Source organism: Podarcis cretensis (assembly GCF_951804945.1).
Source record: "Podarcis cretensis genome assembly, chromosome: 2".
Classification (NCBI taxonomy): domain Eukaryota; kingdom Metazoa; phylum Chordata; class Lepidosauria; order Squamata; family Lacertidae; genus Podarcis; species Podarcis cretensis.
Genome location: NC_137171.1, coordinates 111,669,850 through 111,690,178, shown reverse-complemented (window position 1 = coordinate 111,690,178; position 20,329 = coordinate 111,669,850). Strand labels below are relative to the sequence as shown.

The 20,329-nt window shown below is 43.9% G+C and overlaps 1 protein-coding gene across 1 annotated transcript; it reads left to right on the top strand.

Moving 5' to 3' along the window:
* Positions 1-1,180: 1,180 nt before the first annotated feature.
* On the top strand, positions 1,181-18,625 carry LOC307208958 (C-type lectin domain family 2 member D-like). Its single transcript, XM_079964016.1, has 6 exons — positions 1,181-1,381; positions 4,253-4,404; positions 9,128-9,244; positions 10,089-10,282; positions 10,432-10,535; positions 17,723-18,625. The coding sequence occupies exons 1-6, from the start codon at positions 1,275-1,277 to the stop codon at positions 17,868-17,870; spliced, it is 822 nt and encodes a 273-aa protein (XP_079820142.1). The 5' UTR covers positions 1,181-1,274; the 3' UTR covers positions 17,871-18,625.
* Positions 18,626-20,329: the final 1,704 nt, after the last annotated feature.

The following is a 20,329-nucleotide window of genomic DNA, read 5'->3' as shown; positions in this document are numbered from 1 at the left end:
GGCATGTCCGCAGCTATGGGTTGGGCCAGACTTATTCAGGGACAGCCCCATGGAGGCCATGCTTTCCACGAAGTCCCGAGCGGCCCCTTGTAAGGTCGTGTCGGCATGGATGTTAAAATCCCCTAGGACAACCAAACTAGGTGTCTCCAGGAGAACATCCGCCACAACCTGAAGCAGCTCGGGCAGGGAATCCTTGGTGCAGTGGGGAGGTTGGTACGCCAAAAGGAATCCTGTACTGCCCCTATTCCCCAACTTCCAGAACATGCACTCAGAGAACTGGGTCTTCCCAATAGGACACCTGGTGCAAACTAATGACTTCCTAAAAATCACTGCAACCCCCCCTCCCCGCCCACAAGGCCTGGGTTGCTGTGCGTAAGAGAAACCTGGTGGACAAGCAGCGGCAAGGACAGGCCCATCTGCTTCATCCAACCAAGTCTCTGTTACACATGCCAGGTCAAGTCCTCCATCCATGACCAAGTCATGGGTGGCAGTGGTCTTATGAATCATTGACCTGGCATTGCACAGCAGCACCTTCAGGTCATGTGGGTATCCCTTGCTGATTCTAGTATCCATCCGGTCAGGACCAGACCCAGAGGCAGGGATAGTCCTCAGACAGCGACTAAACCTGCCCCCTCTGTAATGACATGGTCTGGTCTTAGCGTAGCTCCTCCTCCTACCCGTGATCACTGAGATCGGTTGTCCCAGCGCATCCCCCTCTGTGGAACATGCCCCAGCCATTTTGTTGGCTGGGACCCGCTCCCCGGCAGCCCTGACCCCTCCCCTTAAGAACAAAATAAAACCTTTAAAAAAATAATAATCAATACAAACAAAAAACTGTAAAAATTACAAACACATCAAAATCAAATTCCCAAGCCCAACCAAACATCCATCCCACCCCCACCCCCCACATACAAAAAATTCAAAAGGGAAACAGAAAATTTTAAAACATTTTAAAAAGAACTCTGCGCCCCTCCGAGTCCTCCTGGACAGGAGCAGCAGTAACAGCAACCGTCCTTGTGAGGCCTGTCAGGCCCCGCCCTGGGCCAGGTGGTGAGTGGCAGGAGCAGGGCCCTCAGGCACTAAAGCATGAGATCAGCAGTGCAATCCTAGCCCCACCTACTCAGTTGTTCTTGCCAGGTAAATGTATTCATGACTGCAGGTTAAAGGTTGAGATGAGCGGCTGTGGGGAGCTGCTGCTTCAGCAGGTGACACCGAGCACTTTAAGCAGCGGCTGCTAGCTCGATCTACTTTCAAAGGGTCTCCGCTGTGCCGCCATGGGGTTTTTGTTGTGGCAGGAAAGAAGAGGAAAGAGGAAAGAGGGACAACCTGCAAAACTTGCAGTGCACCGGAGGAGGAGGAGCCGCATACTCTTCATGGAGAGGTAAGGATTTCTGCCTTGTCCTGGAGGAAAAACTCTCTAGGAACAGATTCTAGACTGGAAGCACATCGGGTGGGTGGGAGACGTTGTAATCGTAGAATCCTGGAGTTGGAAGGGGTCAGAGGGTCCTCTAGTCCAGCCCCCTGCAAGGCAGGAATCTCATTTGAAGCATCCATGACAGGTGGCCATCCAACCTCTGCTTCAATGAAGAAGATATTTGATGAATATCAAGTGCTTGCTTCTGGAGTGTGGATCTTGGCTGTCTGTGTGGGGTGAGGAATAAAGGAGTTCTGGAAAGACGGGGAAATGCTGTGCTGAATTTAGGCAGCAGGGGCTCCCCTCACTTGGGGAGGAGGATTTTGTGTAGCCACTGTCTGTCAGGGACTGGGCAGAGGAGGAATGGGGGAGAAGAAGAAGACGGTTCAGAATGACAACAGGGGTTTGAGGGAGGTCGCAGCTCAGAGGAAGATGAGGGGGAAAGCTGGGAAATAATGGGAGAGGAGGAGGAGGGGGAGAACCAGGGGGGCCACAGCTGATGGACACAGTGTCCTTAGAAAGCATTCCAGACCCCCCCCCTTCCAAAATATAGCAGGCCTTGGAAGTTGGAGGGCAAAGAGCTCAAAGGCAGAGGACATTTCTCAGCACCCATAGGGATGACGAATGAGGAAATGGGAGAGACGGATGGGGTGCAGTTTCACTCAAAGCAACACATTATTCCTAGAGGCTGTATTCCCAAGCCTCTCTGTGAATACTGCGTAAAAGCTGGTGGTAAAGACTTTTCCATATATTATCCATTCCTGGCAGCTTGCCATGGGGGTTGGTTCCTCGGCCGCCTGATACTATCATACAAACCTAGACAATTGTTTTTACTCTATTAAGGGGCCAGATTTGGGGGGGGGACTCGTGTACATGTGTGTGTATAGAGGCTGCCCCAGCACATGGTAAGAATCCATGACCGGCATCGCCATGTAAACTCACCGGGAGAACCAGACCTGTTAGGGACTGAAGAGTCTGTGAATTATTCTGTGGAAGTTTTTAGGTGTCTTTCAGCAAATTCACAGAAGTTCATTGAATTAAATTACGCTCCTCTGCTGAACAAGGATAGTTGCGTTATCAATAATGTTGTGTGTGTGAATGGGCACTGTTAATGTAATTCTCACTGCTTGCGCTTCACAACGTTTCATTTCTTTCTGGCTATGCTGCTTACAGTCTTCCTCCCCCCTCTCGTGTGCTTATGCAGAACTTGGTATAACAGCTTCATGCATCCGATCAAAGGTTACAGCAACAGACACCTGTCAGTCACTCAGTCTAAGCAGATGGTTATCTTGCTTTCCCTTTCCAGTTCTGCAAAGAAGCAGCAAGTAAGACTTGAAATTGGAAGAAAAAAAGGGGCCAGGGGCTTTTGGGAAGTGATCTTTATCTGAGGGTGTGAAAACTTGGCTGTGGATGTCACTGTGTTTTCCAAGGCTTCCTTTAGCAGGAATATCTGCCCCCTAATGTTCATCACTCCCTCCCAGAACATTTCTATTAACCCCCCCCCTAGCTCCAACCCCCCTCATCCGTGAAGCTTTTCCCAACTTGAACCCATAGTTTTCATCTCTTCCCGAGTTTGGAAACTTGACTTTAGTCTTACATGGATACCATCTTCTTTGGACTCAGCTACAAACAGTCAAAAACAGAGCTTTGTATGCATTATAAATGTGCAACATCAGGTGGAGTTGGAGGGCAAAAAAATTGCATCCCCCTTCCTCCTCCACTGGCCCCTCCCATCAATAAAACCGGTAAAAATACATATCAAACTGAGGATCAACCCCCCTTTTAGCAGCCCTGTTCCCAGCAACGCATGTTCAGAAGCTCCCGCGTCGCCTCTGATAGTGTGCTGTAGTAGCCAAATTATAGGGGGCGGAGCCCCCCATTTGAGTGAGAGCCAGGGCCCCCCAAAGTCGATAGGCATTGCCATTCAAATAGTGGGTATGCGCCGCATCATGTGATTGATTACCTGCCCCCTTCCGTGCAAAAATAGTTTATTCAAGTTGGCACCGCTGTTTGGTAGTGATTGCTCTTGGGCACGTTTTCTGTTCATTTTTAATTAAAGGTGTGCGCGCACGGGTACAGAAATGTATGCATGCAGGCTCAGAGCGGAAAAGGCCAATGGAGGACAATAGGGTGAGTGGTCAGGGTGCAGCCTAGATAACATCCCAGATTTGTAAACCTCCGACCCCCTCCTACTGGTGCCTGGCTGGGCTGCTCCCGCCTTTGGCTCCTCCCTGCCTCCCTTCTCCTCTGTGGCAACCCTTTCGCTTTGCCAAGCCAGTAGCTGAATTGTGTGCCCTGCTTTCCATTGCCTAACTGTTCTTTTCCTGAGTGCAGCCACCCTCAGAAAGCAAACTTTAATTTTAATTTTAATTTTATTCTTTGTACCCCACACAAAGTCTTCCAACATTCGGCTTTGTTGGATACCCACTGATTCTAGTGTCCTAACAAGAGTGGGAGAAAAGCTTTTCTCTGTCCACTTTCTTTGTGTCATGCATAATTTTATAAACTTCTATAGATGTACAGCTTATGTACAAAGGTAAAAATTACAGTAGCTGCCCTGCTGCCCTTTGCTTCTAGCTCTGTGGAATGTGACACAGAAGGAAATTTGAGGGGGAAAGATTCCCCACCTCTCTTCTTTCCCACGGCTACTGAGCATGCTCAGACCTCAATGGTTTATTATTTTATTTTTTTAGGGGGCTGTCCTCTTCACTTAAATAGTTGTACTTCTGCAAACCCAAAATTTTGATACCTCCCTCTTCTTTCTGATAAAGGCGTCTGGTCTTCTGCAAGCAAGGGTTGATTTGCCTGTAAATAAGGTTTTCTATTATCTTTCTGAAGGATGAAGGATCTGCTGGAAGATGAGCCAAAAATGGTGGAACATGCCAATACCTTCGAGAAACCTGTAAACGGAGCAGAACAAGTAACGCTTTTGCTTCAAGAGAACAGAGCAATTTATGATTCTGAATATTCAGAGAGGAGAGAAAATTCTGGTAAGCAAGTTAATTCTGATGCATGAAAAGTATTAAGACGGAGTCTGGAGACAGATTGTAGTTGGTTGGGGTTTCTTTTTAAGAGCGAGCTCTTAAAAATCTCTTTTTGCAGAATGTGCAGTCATGTCATTCAATTTTGTAAGCAGGTTTTGGTAGTTTGCAAAATCCTGCCCAGCCTATGTAGCCATAGGTGACGATGGGCCATATTCACAACAGTGTGGCTGGAAATGAACGTGGGCCATTTTGAAATGAAAAAAAATAACTTGCATGGATACTTTGTTACCAAATGAAGCAAAGTGGATCAATGAAAAATGGATATTAATGAAAAATCACCTGTAGCTGTTGTGATGATGGTGGTGATGAAGTTAATAATAATAATAATAATAATAATAATAATAATAATAATAATACCTCCCCCATCTGGCTGGGTTTCCCCAACCACTCTGGGCAGCTCCCAACAGAATATTAAAAGCATGATACCAGGTGCTTACAGGAACAGGAACCTAGAACTAGAACTAGAACCTTGCAGGAAAGAGTGCACACCTTGTAAGGAGGCTTGAGGTCCTACACCTCTCAGGAGTGTTAGGGCATCCTAGAACTGCCTATGATCTGCTTGCCTTGCTCATGCCTATGGAGGGAGGAGAACGATGCAGAAACCCAGAACTGCCCACTCCCTAAGCCTTGAACACCCATCTGCTCTTTGCTTTTGGCAGGCCCAGTTTCAGCACCACCTGGCCTTGTTGAAAAGCGAGAGGGGCAGCAGGGAGGTCCTTGCAGTGAACCAAGGGAAGAGGCTGGAGATGCTGCTGGTAAGTTTGCCTCTTTAGGCAAAGCTGTCTTTGATGATGATGATGATGATGATGATGATGATGATGATAAATACCCCGCCCATCTGGCTGGGTTTCCTCAGCCACTGGGCAGCTCTCCACAGGATATTAAAAACACAATAAAACATCAAACATTGAAAACTTCCCTAAACAGGGCTGCCTTCAGATGTCTTCTCAAAGTCAGATATTTCCTTGACGTCTGGTGGGAGGGCGTTCCACAGGGCAGGTATCACTACCGAGAAGGCCCTCTGCCTGGTTCCCTGTAACTTTTTAAAAGGCTCTCTGAACACTGGGAGTTGTTGTTTTTTCTTCACTTCAGAAAAGGCTGGGCAGGATTTGGCAAACTATGAAAACCTACCAAAATACACAGTCTGATCTTTAAAAGTGTACGTTTTCTCCTTCTTCACCACCTCTGGTTTATTTTCATCAACTACATGGGGGAGGGAGAGAGAGTAATGCATATGCTAGATGTCTGCTCTGTAATCAATAATCTTTTGGCCAGTTTTGTGAGTATTCTGCGCTAAAAGAAACCGAAACCACACAACCCTCCAAGTTTTTGCACCAAGGTGATCAAAGTTATGTGCAGTTCCGAAGCTTGTATAGATTATGCAAACTAAACGCATTGGCATAAAAAAAGGATTGCAGATAAATGAAGATTCACCACCACAACCCCCTGGCTGTTAAATAAAATCTTTTTAGCCATTCTTTTGCTTCCAAGACTGAGCAGGCATTGTGGCATAGAATTATATGAACTAGAAACTTTGTTTGTTTGTTTTTTTAAAAAAGGAAGGGGGGGAATGTAATGTGGGATTCTGAAAAAGTTGGATTTTGCACCTGTCAGGGGTTCAGGAGCAGAGGCACAGGGAAGAGAGGAGATGGAGAGCGAAGGGGAAGAATCTGAGGGGAGCGTAGGAGAAGAGGACAGTGGAACGAGGGATTCCATGAGCCTCTCCAGCGAATCGGAAGATTCACAAAAGGGGGCGCCAGTGACCAGGGGTAGGGGGTTCCCAAGGGGAACGTCCCAGGAGCAAGGGGGCAGCAGGGACTCCCAGAGCAGTAGTTGGAAATCAGGACCAGCTTCCCCACCAGAGCAGAGTGGGGGGGAAGAGTCCCAAGGATCAGGGCTGACCACGCCTCCATCGGAGAGTCAGACAACGGAGGGGAGGTCAGATCCGGCCAGTATCCAGGAAGAGGGAAGCAGTGACAGAAGTAGTGTAACGGTCAGGAGGAAGGTCACTGGGTTGGCGCGAGAGGCAAGTTCAAATGTACAGGAGCGCGGGACAGCAGAGAGTGAGGATTGGGAACCGGGTCCTAAAGCCCGCAGGAGGGAGGGGGAGGAGCTAAGCAACTCAGCGTCGGAAGAGTCCAGAAAGGGCAATGCCCCAGCGGGCAGGAGGACCCAGAGGAGGAGAGAGCAGCGTAAAAGGTGGAGCAGGGCTAGGATCTTAAACTGGTGTCATAGGGGAGGAGACTCAGACGGTACTTCGCCGGTCTAGGCTTTAAGACGTAGAGCTGCGCGCTACGGCTTGGAAATGTAAACTAATCTTCAATAAAGACTTTTGTACATAACGACAGCCTAGCGTTGGTCCTCTGTGAGCTGGGACCTAGAGGCAGCTCTGACAGCACCGAATATCACAAATCGTATTTCCACAGCATGTATCATTCACACTGTCTTGGCTGCAGTCATTCATTATTTTATTTATTTTATTTTATTTATACCCTGCCCTCCCCAGCCAAGACCGGGCTCAGGGTGGCTAACATCAGGTATAAAAACAATTGATTAAAATACAACTTAAAAACAAAATTAAAATACAACTTAAAATGCAGCCTCATTTCAGTGGAAGCCCAGATCAAAAACTGTTTGGGGGGAGAAAAAGTCAAATCTTCAGCAAGGCCACTATCCAGACTGGTCCTACATGGGCCAGAAAAGCCAGGGAAGTCCCCAGATAGAGTCCCCATCACAGAAGGAAAAGGAAAGAGGGGGAGGGGATCAGGCTGGTTCCAAGCCAAAGGCCAGGCGGAACAACTCTGTCTTACAGGCCCTGCAGAAAGAAATCAGATCATGAGACAGAGCGTTCCACCAGGCCAGAGTCAGTGTTATTGCTTTTGTTCTCTCCATGCCCAGCATAGAAACACAAGCAGTTGCCCAAAGGGCGAATGGGGGCGGGGCTCCCATCTGGCAATCATTGTGGTTTCTACGCTGGGCAACCTCCTCCTTCCCCCCCCCCCCCCATGCCTAGTGTAGACGTGGTTAAGGAAGAGAGGAAGCCACCTGCCCCCATTCCAGCAGCTCACAGCCCATTTATCTGCACACAATTCCCCTTTCCCTATAGCAATCAGGTAAGTGGTGAAACAGAAGGCGGTTTTTAATATAGCTAAGCCTTTTGGTTACAAAGGATATGAAGATTTCAATAAATTGCTACAGCATGACGACCAGAAAACCAACTGGCAATGGGAGGAAAGTCCATATTCACTGCTGGAGAGCTTTGGCTCTGCTTAGTATTCAAGTTACAGATAGGTAGCTGTGTTGGTCTGCCATAGTCAAGACAAAATAAAAAAAATCCTCCCAGTAGCACCTTAAAGACCAACTAATTTATTTCTAGGTATGAGCTTTCGTGTGCATGCACACTTCCTCAGATACACTGAAACAGAAGTCACCAGACCCTTCTATATAGTGAGAAGGTGGGGAGGGGTATTACTCACTATATAGAAGGGTCTGGTGACTTCTGTTTCAGTGTATCTGAAGAAGTGTGCATGCACACGAAAGCTCATACCTAGAAATAACTTAGTTGGTCTTTAAGGTGCTACTGGAAGGAATTTTTTTATTTTGTCTTAGTATTCAAGTTCAGTTTCAAGCTTGTATGTCTGTGAACTTGAAAGGGTATAGTCAGTGCTTGGTAAGATCTCAGAAAACAGATGAGGGCTGAGCTGGTTGAGGCATCTGTCTTTGCATCATTTTCTGCCCATCCTGCCTCAGATATACTGAAAAGGATTAAAGGGAGCCATTTGAAGGTGAATCATGTTGGAGTAGCCGGGGAGATGTCTTCTGCGTATCCTCAGATAATTGAAGATGCCTCTCAGTTCTGTAGATGGACTGTGGGACCAGTTGAATTCTTCAGCTATAGATAAAAGATTGCTCTTTCTGATCAAATGTCTTATCTTGGTAGGTGTCTATCCCTGTTTGCCCTCTAGCTACCGGTATTCCTAGTAGCGATCAGCTCTTGCCCCAAAGGATGACCCCCAAAATCACCTGCCCAGTTTAATAGCTGAATGGGGCTGTCTGTGAGGTGAGGCCTTGCTGTGGGGATGGAGGGGGGGGGCTGCCACTCATATCTCAGTAAGAATCTGACTGTCTGGGTATCCAAAGGCTGCTGGCTAATGTGTTCCAACCCCAAATTAAGAAAAAGAATTTTGAGAATAATTTAGATAAAGGTACAGAAATATGTATGGTATCAGATGCAAGTAAAGCATATTATATAAGAGGTTACTTTATACAACATAACTCTTTACTTAAAAAAGAGAGACAGAAGAAACACAAAAAAGATTCTGTGTGAATTTAAAGAAAAAGAAAAAGAGCTGGAACAATCGCCAACAAATACAAATATCACCTGGCAAATTAAGATGCTGCAGAGACCATTAGCTATGGTAACAAAATTGAAATATACCAACTCCAAATTCCTGAATGTCAAAAAGAAATAGATATTGCAACAATAACAACAAAGGTATGGTATTATCAACCCAGTTCCCCACGGGGTTTTAGTTGTGTGTGTGTGTGTGTGTGTGTGTGTGTGTGTGTGGATGTGGCTACAATCCTTGAAAGTGAAATCTGTATTCTTTCTTCTTCCCTAGCAATGGTAAATCGAGACCATTATTTGTGTGTGTTAATTTCATTTCAGGGGGTCATGCTAATTATCACTGTAGAAGAATCACATCTAAGCGTACCATCTTAATTGCATTCATTATTATCCTCCCCTTCCTCATCATCATCATCCCTGTTCTTGCTGTCCAGAGAGGTGAGTTTTCTGCCTGTTTTCTTAGTGCTTTCTTCCAGATCTGTCCCAGTCATGACCTTTGTCTTCCATCAGCACTTTGGATGCTAATGGCCAGTTCACACTTAGCAGCAGCAGTTAGAAAAGCAGCTGCCTTTGACCGAATCTGTATTATTCATGCTCTTGCCAATGGCTCTCTGGGACGTTGGAGGGGATCTTTCGCAGCCCTACCTGAAGATGCTGGAGACTGAACATGGGACCTTCCGCATGCAAAGCAGATGCTCTTCCCTGGGCCTAGGAAGGGAGTGGCAGTAGGAGTGAACCACCCCAGGTGCCCTCACCACAGGGGGTGACATTCAGCTTCCAAGCATACCCTGAGCCATCGAGGTAAGGGGGGGAGCTGCGCCTCTTTGCCAACGGCATTCCCCCCTTCCCCCTTCATTTTGACAGCTTGGAGGATGCTTGGGAGTCACGGGCAGGCCAAATGTCTGCCATGGGTGGCTCACTCGCCCCGTGGGTGGCTTGCTCCACCCCCGGCTGCAAGGCACGCACACTGCACCTGAGCCACTATCCCACACTTTGGAGGGCACCCTCCGCGCCACACACCCCATGGGAGCGCCCGCCCTGGGCAGCGCAGACATATGCTCCAACGCTGGCTTTTCCACTGAGCAACAAAGCTCCCCCAAGTTGTATGATTCCTCTACCGCTCCTTCCCGTTCCTCTCTCCAAGAAGCGTCTGAATCCAGGAGCCACAAGAGCTACTTATTGGTTCCTTCTTTGCCCTCCCTCCCAGCCAGAGGTTGAAATGGACAGGAACCACTGTTATGTGCAGTTCACAGTTCAGAGCAGAACTTTCTCTCTCTTGCAGGGGGGAAATCCAACCAGACTTCCCCTGATGTGAATTACTCTGCTGTTTTGGGACCAGCGTGCCCAACTGGCTGGATTGTCTATGGAGGGAAGTGTTACTTTTTCTCAGAAGAAAAAAGAAACTGGGCTTCTGCCCAGCGCTTTTGCATTTCCCAGGGTTCTTCTCTGGCTAAGATTCAGAGTGAGCTGGAAAAGGTGAGACCAACAAATGTATAAATGTTTGTGAGAGTTCTGTCCCAGTTCTTTGTTGGACATTCTTGTTCTCCTCCCACAATTGGCATTATTTGAGGTGGAAGACTCATTTGGAGGCATTGCTCTAAGCTGTTTGTGTGTTTTCAACCAAGGTGTTCATGTTCCGGTTCAAGGGCGACGCTGACCATTGGATTGGTCTCCGGAAGGACTTCAATGATACCTGGATATGGGCAGATAGATCAGAATACAGTAACAGGTGAGTCCTTGTTCTTCTCCGAATTGGGATTTAGCAGGAGCCATGCTGTGTACAGTGAGTTGATCAAACCTGAATGTGCAACCAAAATCAGTCGAGAATGTGACCTTCAAGGAATCAGAATTGCACTCAAAGCATAAACCTCTCAGTAAACTTCCTGATATGTTGGGGTTTCTCACCTCTGACCAGACACACAGAAACATCCACACTGCCGACAAACTCCAGCTAATGCTCTTGAGCTCCTCTGGTGTGGAGAAAGTCCTTATCCTCCCACTCTCATAATACCTAAGGTCAATCAATTAAGCTGAAAGGTAGGAGATTCAGGATGCAGTGATGTCTTTCTTCACACATTACAAACTATGGAATCTCTTCCCACAAGATAGACAGCTTTATCAGGGAATTAGACAGACTCATGGAGAACAAGACTGATGATGGGACCTGATAATGAGACACATGCTGCCTCCAAGATGGTTCTAGTAAAAACCTGAGTATTTTAATGATTTTTCAGTAAACAGTGAAGAGAAAGGAGTTAATACAAAATATCAAGTACAGATCATCTGTCATACAACCAAAGCACAAAACCACACAGGGTGAAGCTTATCCACGGATCAGCTCTCTCCATAATTGTACAATTCCCAAAGCAAGGAAGGATTGGACTCTGATTAATAAAATACACATGAGGCTTGACCAGCAAGACTCTGGGAGGAGTGCGTATAATAATTCTCTTCACCCCTCGGCCCAGGTCGTTTTATTCACAAAAGAACTTTTTACACAGTGTTCATAAGAACTAATCAGATTTCCTTTGAGCATTTCAAAAAACTCCATGTGGGACAAAGTTAAAATTATTATTTTTTTTTATATATAAATATTTATTGAGATTTTTTAAAATACAAAATGCAAAAATAATAAACAATATAACATAAATCATAACACATTTTTCAGAACTTTCTTTGGACTCCCTCACGTCTCCCACTCCCACTTACATCGTTATAAATTTTTCCCAGCAATTTATCATCTTGTTTATATTCTTAAATTTTGTTCAGTTAATTTAATCTATTCTCCACAAATTTTATATTTCCCTCAATCTCACTTATCGTCAATTTCAAATCTAATTCAGTGGTAGGCAATTATTTATGATCTAGCATCCTTCTTAGCCTTCAACCAAATTACAATACTTTTGTAGATAAATCTTGAATTTCTTCCAGTCTTCTTCAACCCTCTCTTCTCCCAGGTCTCGAATTCTGCCAGTCATCTCGGCCAGTTGCATATAGTCCATCAGCTGCATCTGCCACTCTTCCAGTGTGGGTAGATCTTGAGTTTTCCAACTCTTGGCAATGAGTATCCTTGCTGCCGTTGTTGCATACATAAAAAATGTTCGGTCCTTCTTTAACACCTTCTGGCCGACAATGCCCAGAAGGAAGGCCTCTGGTTTCTTAGTAAAGGTATACTTAAATACCTTTTTCAACTCATTATAAATCATTTCCCAGAAGGCCTTCACTCTAGGGCAAGTCCACCAGAGGTGAAAGAATGTTCCTTCGTGTTCTTTACATTTCCAACATTTATTATCAGACAAATGGTATATTTTGGCAAGTTTAACTGGGGTCATGTACCATCTATATATCATTTTCATTACATTTTCCTTCAAAGCACTACATGCAGTGAAGTTCAGCCCGGTGGTCCACAACCTTTCCCAGTCCTCGAACATAATATTATGCCCAATATCCTGAGCCCACTTTATCATAACCGATTTAACCATTTCGTCTTGTGTATTCCATTTCAGCAGCAAGTTATACATTCTTGATAATACCTTAGTTTTTGATTCTAGCAATTCTGTTTCCAACTTCGATTTCTCCACCTGGAACCCTACCTTTTTGTCATTTTTAAAAACTTCTTTAATCTGAGCGTAATGTAACCAGTCTCGCACTTTATCCTTCATTTTCTCCAAACTCTGCAATTTCCAATTGTCTCCGTCTTTTTCTAATATTTCCCAATATTTTGGCCAGTTGGCCTCCATATTGGGTCTTTTTCGGGCCTTAGCTTCCAGAGGTGAAAGCCACCTCGGGGTTTTATTTTCCAGTAAGTCTTTGTATTTTGTCCAGACTTTAAAAACTGCTTTCCTGACAATATGGTTCTTAAAGACCTTATTAATCTTAACCTTATCGTACCATAGATATGCATGCCAACCAAAGGCATTGTTAAACCCTTCCAAATCCAATACGTCAGTGTCTTCGAGAAGTAGCCAGTCTTTTAGCCAGCAAAAGGCTGCGGCTTCATAATACAACTTTAGGTCTGGCAGGGCAAAGCCCCCTCTTTCTTTCGCATCAGTTAGTATCTTAAACTTAATTCTGGGCTTTTTGCCCTGCCAGACAAATCTAGATATATCTCTCTGCCACTTCCGGAAGCACTCTGTCTTGTCCACAATCTGCAATGTTTGAAACAAAAACAACATCTTTGGCAATACATTCATCTTAACAGCAGCGATTCGGCCTAACAGAGAAAGCTTCAATTTTGTCCAACTATCCAAATCTCTCTTAATTTCAGACCAACATTTTTCGTAATTATCCTTAAATAGACTCAGATTTTTTGCTGTTATGTTTACCCCTAGGTACTTTACTTTTTTAACCACAGTTAGTTCCGTTTCTCTCTGAAACTGTTCCGACTCTGCATCTGTCAGATTTTTCCCCAACACCTTAGTTTTCTGTTTATTTAGTTTAAATCCTGCCACCCGACCAAAATCTTGGATCAGTTGTAATACTCTTTTTGTACTAGATTCTGGCTCCTGCAGGGTCAAAACTAGGTCATCTGCAAAAGCTTTAAGTTTATATTGTTTCGCTCCGACCTGAATCCCTTCCACCAACCGGTCCCCTCTAATCATATTCAAGAGCACCTCCAGAACTGATATAAATAACAAAGGGGAAATCGGGCAGCCTTGTCGTGTTCCTTTTTCAATTTTAAACTCTTCAGTAACCACATTGTTTACTATCAATTTAGCCTTTTGTTCTGAATATATTGCATCAATCCCATTCTCAAAACCCCGACCCACTCCCATTTCTTTTAAATTTCCCTTCATAAATTTCCAAGAGATATTATCAAAGGCCTTCTCCGCATCTATAAAGATTAACACTGCTTTTGTATTTATATCAGTTTGCAAAAGTTCCAAAATGTCAATAATGTTCCTTGTATTAGCAAACATGTGTCTACCTGGGAGAAAGCCTGCCTGGTCTTTATGAATTACTTCATTTAGAACTTTTTTTAATCTACTTGCCAAAACATCTGCAAAAATTTTGTAATCCACATTTAAAAGGGAGATGGGACGGTAGTTCTTAAGTTGCGTCTTTTCAGCTTCCGATTTTGGTATCAATGTGATGAAAGCTTCCTTCCACGATTCCGGCGCCCTCCTCCCCTCCATAATTTCATTGCTAACCTCCATCAGTGGTTGAATCAAATGGTCTTTTAATATCTTATAATACTTGGAGGTTAGCCCGTCTGGCCCTGGAGATTTGCCCGGTTTCATGTTTTGAATGGCTTGTTCAATTTCTTGACATGTTATTTTACTGTTCAGGAGAGATCTATTTTCTTGTGACAACCTTTTAAGTCCATTTTTCTCCAAAAATTGTTTTATCTCGTCCTCATTCTGCGGCCCTTGGGTATATAATTTTTTGAAGTATTTCTGGAAACACTTTCTAATCTCCGTGGGGTTCTGAATATTTCTTCCTTCAATTTCCAAATTTGTAACTGTATTCAATTTTTGTCTCTTCTTCAACTGCCAAGCTAGCAGTTTCCCACATTTGTTTGCCGATTCAAAAGTTTTTTGTTTCATTAATTTAATCTTCCACTCTATTTCCTGATTTATCAGTTTAGAATACTGTGCTTGATAGAGTTTGATTTCTCTCAAGATCGGCAGGGACTTCGGGTTTGATCTTAACTTCTTCTCTAATTCTTTTATTTTCTCCAAAATCTTATCTTTTCTGTCATTTTGTATCCTCTTCCTTGCCGCATTCTGTTGTATCAAGAACCCCCTCATCACAGCTTTACTTGCATCCCAAATAATTCTTTTTTCCACCGCAGTGTTCATATTTATCTCAAAGTAATCCTTCAATGCTTTCTGGGCCTTCTTAGTAATCTCCTGATCTCTAAACAGATTGTCATTCATCTTCCATCTAAAGGAACCAGTTGGTAATAGTATCATATCCATTTTCAGTGCGTTATGGTCGGAGCAGGTTTTTGGGCAGATTTCCACCTTTCTGACCTTCGGTGCCAGACCTCTAGTTATCCATATTTGGTCGATTCTTGTCCAGGTCAGCTGAGCTTCAGAGAAGAATGTTCCTTCTTTTCCCAAGGGATTCTTCGTTCTCCAAATGTCAATCCAGTCCATATTGTCAGTCAGTTCAAAAAAGGTCTTTGGTAGTCTGCCATCTTTAGTGACATTCTGGCTTTGTGACTTATCCATGTTAATTGATACGACCCCGTTCATGTCTCCCATCATGATGATGTTGTCATAATCCAGATATTCCAGCATAGTCTCATGCAACTTCTTGAAAAATTCCGACTTCCCTTCATTTGGTGCATAAATTCCTAATATCAGAATCTTTTCTCCTTGATGTTGTATTTCAATTGCCAAAATTCTTCCATATTCATCTTTAAATAAGAATTTAGGTGACAGGCTCTCTTTTGCATATATCACCACGCCTCTCTTCTTTACTTTGTCTGAAGATATAAATTCCTGACCAAGTCTTTTATTTATTAGTACTTTCCGGTGGAGCCTAGTCACATGTGTTTCTTGTAAGCAAATAATGTCCAATTGTTCCTTTTTCAATATATGAAAAATTTTCCTTCTTTTTTCCGGAATGTTACAGCCATTTATATTCCAGCTCAAAAGTTGCAGAGACATCCTGGATAAGTCTGGTTATTTTTCTAGGGGTAGTACCTTGTTCGCTGGGTCTTCAGAATCCGAGGGTGCGGGCACCTCTGGTACTACAGGCCCCGAGGGTAGTTCCAGTCCTTTTTGAAGGTCCTCTCCGTGCGCAGTCAGAAATTTGTCTCTATCTTCCAGTGATCTGATTTTAATATTCTTCCCTCTAAAAGTAAAAGATAATCCTTGAGGAAAATCCCACCGGAAGATAATCGTGTTGCTCCTTAACAATCTTGTTAGTTCCAAATAATCAGATCTAAGGTCCAACAGTTGTTTAGGAATATCCTTAAAAATTTCGATTCTTCTGTCCAGAATGTCCAGTGACTTTCCGTAATGTAAACCCAAAATCTTGTCCCTTTCCTCCTTCGATCTCAGTATTATTAAACAATCTCTGGGCTTCTCTCTCTTTATAAGTCTTCCAAGTCTGAAGGCTGATGTAATTTTAAAGTCTTTTTCCTCTAGGTTCCAAAACTTGGAAAATTCTTTAGTCAGGAACTCAGCTAAGTTGCCTTCTTCCACCTCTGGTATCGACCTTATCCTTAAATTAGTCTGTCTATTCTGTAGTTCTATCATAGAAAGATAGGTCTGATGTTCACCTACTTGTTTGCTGAGTGGTCTTACCTCTTTCTCTAAATTTCCCAATCTTTGGCTGGTATCTTCAGCCAATTTCCGATTTTCACCTGCAGTCTCCTTCAGTTCTCCAATTGCTTGCACATTTTGTGCAACTTGTCCAGTTAGTCTATTTAAACATTCAGTATTTTGTTCAATTTTAGCTGTTTGCTGATCAGCTTTTTTATCCAAAGATTCCACTTTTTTATCCAAAGATTCCAGTTTTTCAAGAATTTTCTCTAAAGTAGAACTGATTTCTCCTGAGGCCATCTCTTCCAATTGGAATTCCTCAGTTTCTGCCCGTGGCAGAGAAGCAGCTTCTTTCTCAGAAGTCAGAGTAGGCAAAGTAAGCACAGTAGGCACAGATGATCTGCGTGCCTGGGAGACTGCGGTTAGAGTTGTTTGTCTGGTTCTCGGTCCCTTTTTTCTTGCGCCACTCATTCCAGAGTTATCTAAAATTCAAGGTCAAGCTGAGTTGTTCCCATGAGAAAGCAGCGGCCCAGATGGTAATAGTCAAACAGGAGGCCGGGAAAAGGAAAGTAAAACAATGTCACTGCTATTAATCCCAAATCCTCTAGGGGGAACTTAAAATGTCTTTAGGAAAGAAGACAATTTCAATAAAAATATTATAATCCCATTTAATGTCCGAGAGCCTTCAATAAGGTAATTTTTAGCAGAGTTAGTGTTTAAAAAGTCACAATGTTTCAAACAGTGCTTGCTGGTATTCCAAAAGATGCTTCAAAGTAACCAGTTCAAACTCCCTCAGATTGTTTCAAAGTTTAAGTTCAAAAGTATCCAGCCCTGCAAGCTGGCTACTCAATTACTCAGGCAGTTCCAGCACCTGGGATTCTTGCTTTAATTATAATCCAAATAGAAGAAAGGTATCAAAGTCCACATAAAAGTCATATAATCAATTACTTAAAGTCCTTATTCTGCTTAAAAATAATTTCCACGGATGTCCAGATCAGTTAGATTAAAAGTTCACTCTTTGCCTCCACTCCTCCGGCTCTTTGCTTAATGATTCAATGACAGCGGAAGACGGACTTCCTATTTTTCGTCACTCCGCTTTCAGCCAAATTAAGTACTTAAAGTCCCGAAACTTTTAAAGTCCGTTTACTCACGGGTTGTTGTTTTCCGAATCTGTAGTTTAGGAAGAAAGGACAGCGCTCACCGGCAGCAGCAACGCGGCTTCACTCCGCCGATTGCGGAACGATCCACAGCGCCGCAACCCCCTCCGCGATCCGGAGCCCCTTACGGGGTTCCTTCAACGTTTTGGGGGCTGCTCCTGGCGCCCGCCGGACCCCAAGACCACAGGCTTCTGCTGCCTGTGGTTTTCCAGAATGGGCCCCCGCTTCGCCGCAGCGGGAGACCCTTTTTCGGCGGAGCTTCCCTTCCCGGCTAGGAAAGGGCAGCCATTGCCGTTCGCGCCGCCTCCGGAAGTCGGACAAAGTTAAAATTAAAACTACAAAGAAACTATTTCCTACTTGAGCATGCATAGTAGTCCAGAGTAAATAAAATAGGAATAAAGGAGGAATGCATTCAGCAAACCCCCGGAGGTCATAAACAGGATGGCAGTATTTACCATCTCCTTATGAACTCTCTTCCTGGCCATGAAAAACAGAGCAACAAACCTGGCTTGCCCATCTCACCTTTCCTCCTTGTGTTGCAGGTTCATGTTGAAACGAAGCAAAAAATGTACCTATCTAAGCAAGGAGTTTGCCATTGCCTCCCGTTGCCACATACCCAAAAAGTGGATATGCAATCACCCTGATGAGTATATGAGGAATAAAAACTCTACAGCAGGAAAAATCAGATGACAAGAGAAATTATGATCAATCCCAGGGATGTAAGAAATCAGCAATTTCCATCCTGGCCCATTTTAATCACAATCAGCACTATTTCCACTCCACTGCAGTTTGATTTCCTTCTAATCTACAATATTCATCTCACTGTCTACTATTTAACATTGTTTGTGCAACTTGCATTCATTTCTGTGTAAAGGAAACATCACAACAATGTAAGACAGTATTTAATGACATACCATTTGTGGACATCAAGAAGGCAACAACAATCAGGTGAACAAATACAGATTGTATTCACCTGATTCTCTGATCACAGAGCTGCCACAATTTCCGCTTGCTTTTCTGTTTTTGTTACAATTCTCTGACATCTCTAGGTAAGTCTTTCCATTGTATGACCTAGATACTATTTCTAGATGGAATGGCAGCAAATTGTATGTATGGAAACAATTTTACACCAAAGCTAGTGTGTACACCAAAGCTACAGAGAGGAGTGCTCAACTCTGACACTTGTTCACAGTTTCATACAAAACCTCAGATGATCTGAACTAGGCTTCAGTGCCTGCACACTTTCAACCCAATCTTTGCACATCAGCTAGAAACTTGTCTTCCCTTATAATGAATCTTGAAATCTGTCACCAAGAAAAATCATAAGCAGAGACTTTGGTCTTCTACATTGAACCTAGCCATTTTCTATCTAAGTAGAGAGGGCACAAGTTGATGATTCATGGATTTATGCCATTCTGGCAGAAATCCATCAATTGCGTCTTCTATTTCAGATTGTTACTGTATTAGAGTTGCAGAGATAACCACCTACACAAAAGTTCGCTTGGTCAGGCTGAATGCAAGAAGAACGTGCAACTCTGCTCTGGTGGCTTCCCACAGGAAGTTGTCATGTGTACATTGCTATAGGAAGTTACGGTGGCCACAAGCATAAATGGCTTTCAAAGTGGACTATCCTTAGTTCAAAGAGCGCAGGCACATTCGATAGCTATTAACCAGGGCAACCAGGGACTGGACCACCCCATTCAGAGGCAGATGTACAACTTGGTTTTCTGAGGACGCTAAGAGGGGATGCTTATCTCCATTATACCCTGCTTGTGAGTTTTCTTGGGGGCATTGGGCTGGAGACTGAAGAGTTCATTAAACTGACCCAGACTGGTAGCTCTCATGTTTCTGGCATACATTATTGTGCGACACAGTTGGGGATCCTGGGCAAAATATTATCCAATTCCTTTCATTTTACCTGGCGTTGTCCAGTGGCTCCTCATAGCCAGACGAAGTGTCCACTAGTACCATCATGTTGCTGCCATCTGTATTCTGCCAGAAATGGTGTCCTTAATATGGAATGCATGGCTCATCCATGGCTGCCAGCTTCTGTGATGGGCTCTCAGGGCTCCCTAGTCCCTTGCCAGCACTTGGCACTTTAAGTAGGCCCCAATCCACACCAGCCAGGCAATGGGTCCTGAAGAGGCCACCAGTGGACGTTTCGTGAAGGCCCAACCCAGGGCTGGATTAACCTGCAGAGACTGACGTGCTTCTCTCCACCTGGCTTGGAGCGGGGCCTGACAGGCTCCATAAAGGAGTTCTGCTGGGCAGAGAGGGCTCCATTTTTGTTTTTGTTTAAAATTGTTTTTATTTTTATTTTTTGCTTTTATTTTTAAATTGTGATTGATATTAATGCTGTATTCTTAGTTTTAGATTTTATGATTTATGTGGAAATGGTTTTCCATTTGATTGTGTACATTTTGATGTGTTTTATTTATTGTTTATTACTTTTGTTATGTTGGTAATTGTGTAAATGTTCTCATGTTGTAAGCTGCCTTGAACATTGTTTTAACCCCAAGCAAACTAAGCATGTACTTAGGACAACAAGGGAAGGGGGGAGCACAACAGAAATTTTCCGTTGCCAGAAGCAGATGTGTTACATAAGATTAGTTTGGGGGATCTGATCAAAGACACTGCAATTAGAAAAAAGGAGGAGAAAAAAGATCAAATATAAATAAAGTGGAAGTATACAAAAATAATCATGGTTTTCCATCTTGCTGTAATCTTGGTTTCATTTTGAAAAATATAATATAATTTTACGTCTTACTCGTTTCACTATTTTGGGTTAGATATATATGGGGCACCCCAATCTTTAAAGTGCTTAGGGCCTCTAAGGTGTTAATCCGGCCCAACCTATGGAAAAGAAGGGTTGGGCAGTCTCACTCACATGCCTAATGTAAGGGAGGAGTCCAGCTGCTGTAACTCAGGCAAAATGAAGGGTGGAAGAGAAAAAAAGGATGTAAGAAGCCTCAGAAAGATGGAAGAGGTGCCCAGGGGAGATGCAGGGAACAGGCTGTGTACCTAAGAAGGCTTCTCCACAGAGATAGGGGGATCTTGGTTCTTGCTAGGGTCCCCCTTAAGCCCCACTGCGCATAGCCAGAAAGGGAATGCCAGCAGTATATGTTTACCTAGTCCCCTGTTCACTGGGG